This window comes from Empidonax traillii, unplaced genomic scaffold (assembly GCF_003031625.1).
Source record: "Empidonax traillii isolate 1590-97213 ecotype Southwest subspecies unplaced genomic scaffold, ASM303162v1 scaffold4387:size10541, whole genome shotgun sequence".
NCBI classification, from domain to species: Eukaryota; Metazoa; Chordata; class Aves; order Passeriformes; family Tyrannidae; genus Empidonax; species Empidonax traillii.
In genome coordinates, this window is record NW_020959580.1 from 197 (window position 1) to 1,823 (window position 1,627).

Genomic DNA, 1,627 nt, shown 5'->3' on the forward strand with positions numbered 1-1,627 from the left:
TCCCAGGTGTATCCAGGTGTATCCCAGGTGTGTCCCAGGTGTATCCCAGGTGTATCCCAGGTGTATCCCAGTTGTCTCCAGGTGTATCCCAGGTGTATCCCAGGTACCTCCAGGTGTATCCCAGTTGTCTCCAGGTGTATCCAGGTGTATCCCAGGTGTGTCCCAGTTGTCTCCAGGTGTATCCCAGGTGTATCCCAGGTACCTCCAGGTGTATCCCAGTTATCTCCAGGTGTATCCCAGTTGTCTCCAGGTGTATCCCAGGTGTATCCAGGTGTATCCCAGGTGTATCCAGGTGTATCCCAAGCATTCCAGGTGTCCCCAGGTGTATCCCAGGTCTATCCAGTTGTCTCCAGGTGTATCCCAGGTGTGTCCAGGTCTATCCAGGTGTATCCCAGGTATCTCCAGGTGTATCTCAGGTGTGTCCAGGTCTATCCAGGTGTATCCCAGGTATCTCCAGGTGTATCCCAGGTGTCTCCAGGTATCTCCCAGGTGTATCCCAGTTATCTCCAGGTCTATCCAGTTATCTCCAGGTATCTCCAGGTATCTCCCAGGTGTATCCCAGTTATCTCCAGGTGTATCCCAGTTATCTCCAGGTGTATCCCAGGTATCACCAGGTATCTCCAGGTTTATCCAGGTGTATCCCAGGTATCTCCAGGTATCTCCAGGTTTATCCAGGTGTATCCCAGGTATCACCAGGTATCTTCAGGTTTATCCAGGTGTATCCCAGGTATCTCCAGGTATCTCCAGGTCTATCCAGGTGTATCCCAGGTATCTCCAGGTCTATCCAGTTGTCTCCAGGTGTATCCCAGGTATCTCCAGGTGTATCCACGTGTATCCCAGGTGTATCCCAGGTGTATCCCAGTTATCTCCAGGTATCTCCCAGGTCTATCCAGTTATCTCCAGGTATCTCCAGGTTTATCCAGGTGTATCCCAGGTATCACCAGGTATCTCCAGGTCTATCCAGGTGTTTCCCAGGTGTATCCAGGTGTATCCCAGGTTTATCCAGGTGTGTCCCAGGTATCTCCAGGTCTATCCAGTTGTCTCCAGGTGTATCCCAGGTATCACCAGTTATCTCCAGGTCTATCCCGGTGTTTCCCAGGTGTCTCCAGGTATCTCCCAGGTGTATCCCAGTTATCTCCAGGTGTATCCAGGTCTATCCAGTTATCTCCAGGTGTGTCCCAGGTATCTCCAGGTCTATCCAGTTGTCTCCAGGTCTATCCAGGTATATCCCAGGTATCACCAGCTATCTCCAGGTCTATCCAGGTGTTTCCCAGGTGTGTCCCAGGTGTATCCCAGGTATCACCAGGTCTATCCAGGTTTACCCAGGTGTATCCCAGGTACCTCCCAGGTGTTTCCAGGTGCGTCTCCCGCCCTAACTCCCCCCTTTTCCTTTTCCCCCCCCCCCCCCGTCAGTTCCTGAGCGCCTGCTCGGCGGCCACGCGGGAGCACCCGGAGGTGCTGCCCTTCCTGCGCTCGCGCCACGCCCGCGCCCGCCCGGAGTTCCGCGGCTCCGCCGAGTTCCGCAACATCCTGGGGCGGCTCCTGCGCCGCCTCCGCAGCCGCCGCAGCAAGACCTTCGTCTACATCAACGAGCTCTGCACCGAGCTCAAGGCACGGGCCCTGCCCC

The 1,627-nt window shown here is 55.3% G+C and overlaps 1 protein-coding gene across 1 annotated transcript in view; it reads left to right on the top strand.

Annotated features, from left to right (window-relative positions):
• Nucleotides 1-1,407: 1,407 nt before the first annotated feature.
• The window catches only part of LOC114072896 (death domain-associated protein 6-like), a gene marked incomplete at both ends in the record, with an annotated part of 8,850 nt that continues 8,630 nt past the window's right edge, over nucleotides 1,408-1,627 (top strand). The window contains one exon of the mRNA XM_027910721.1: nucleotides 1,408-1,622. Within this exon, the coding sequence (XP_027766522.1) occupies nucleotides 1,408-1,622 (215 nt within the window). The remainder of the gene's footprint in view (nucleotides 1,623-1,627) is intronic.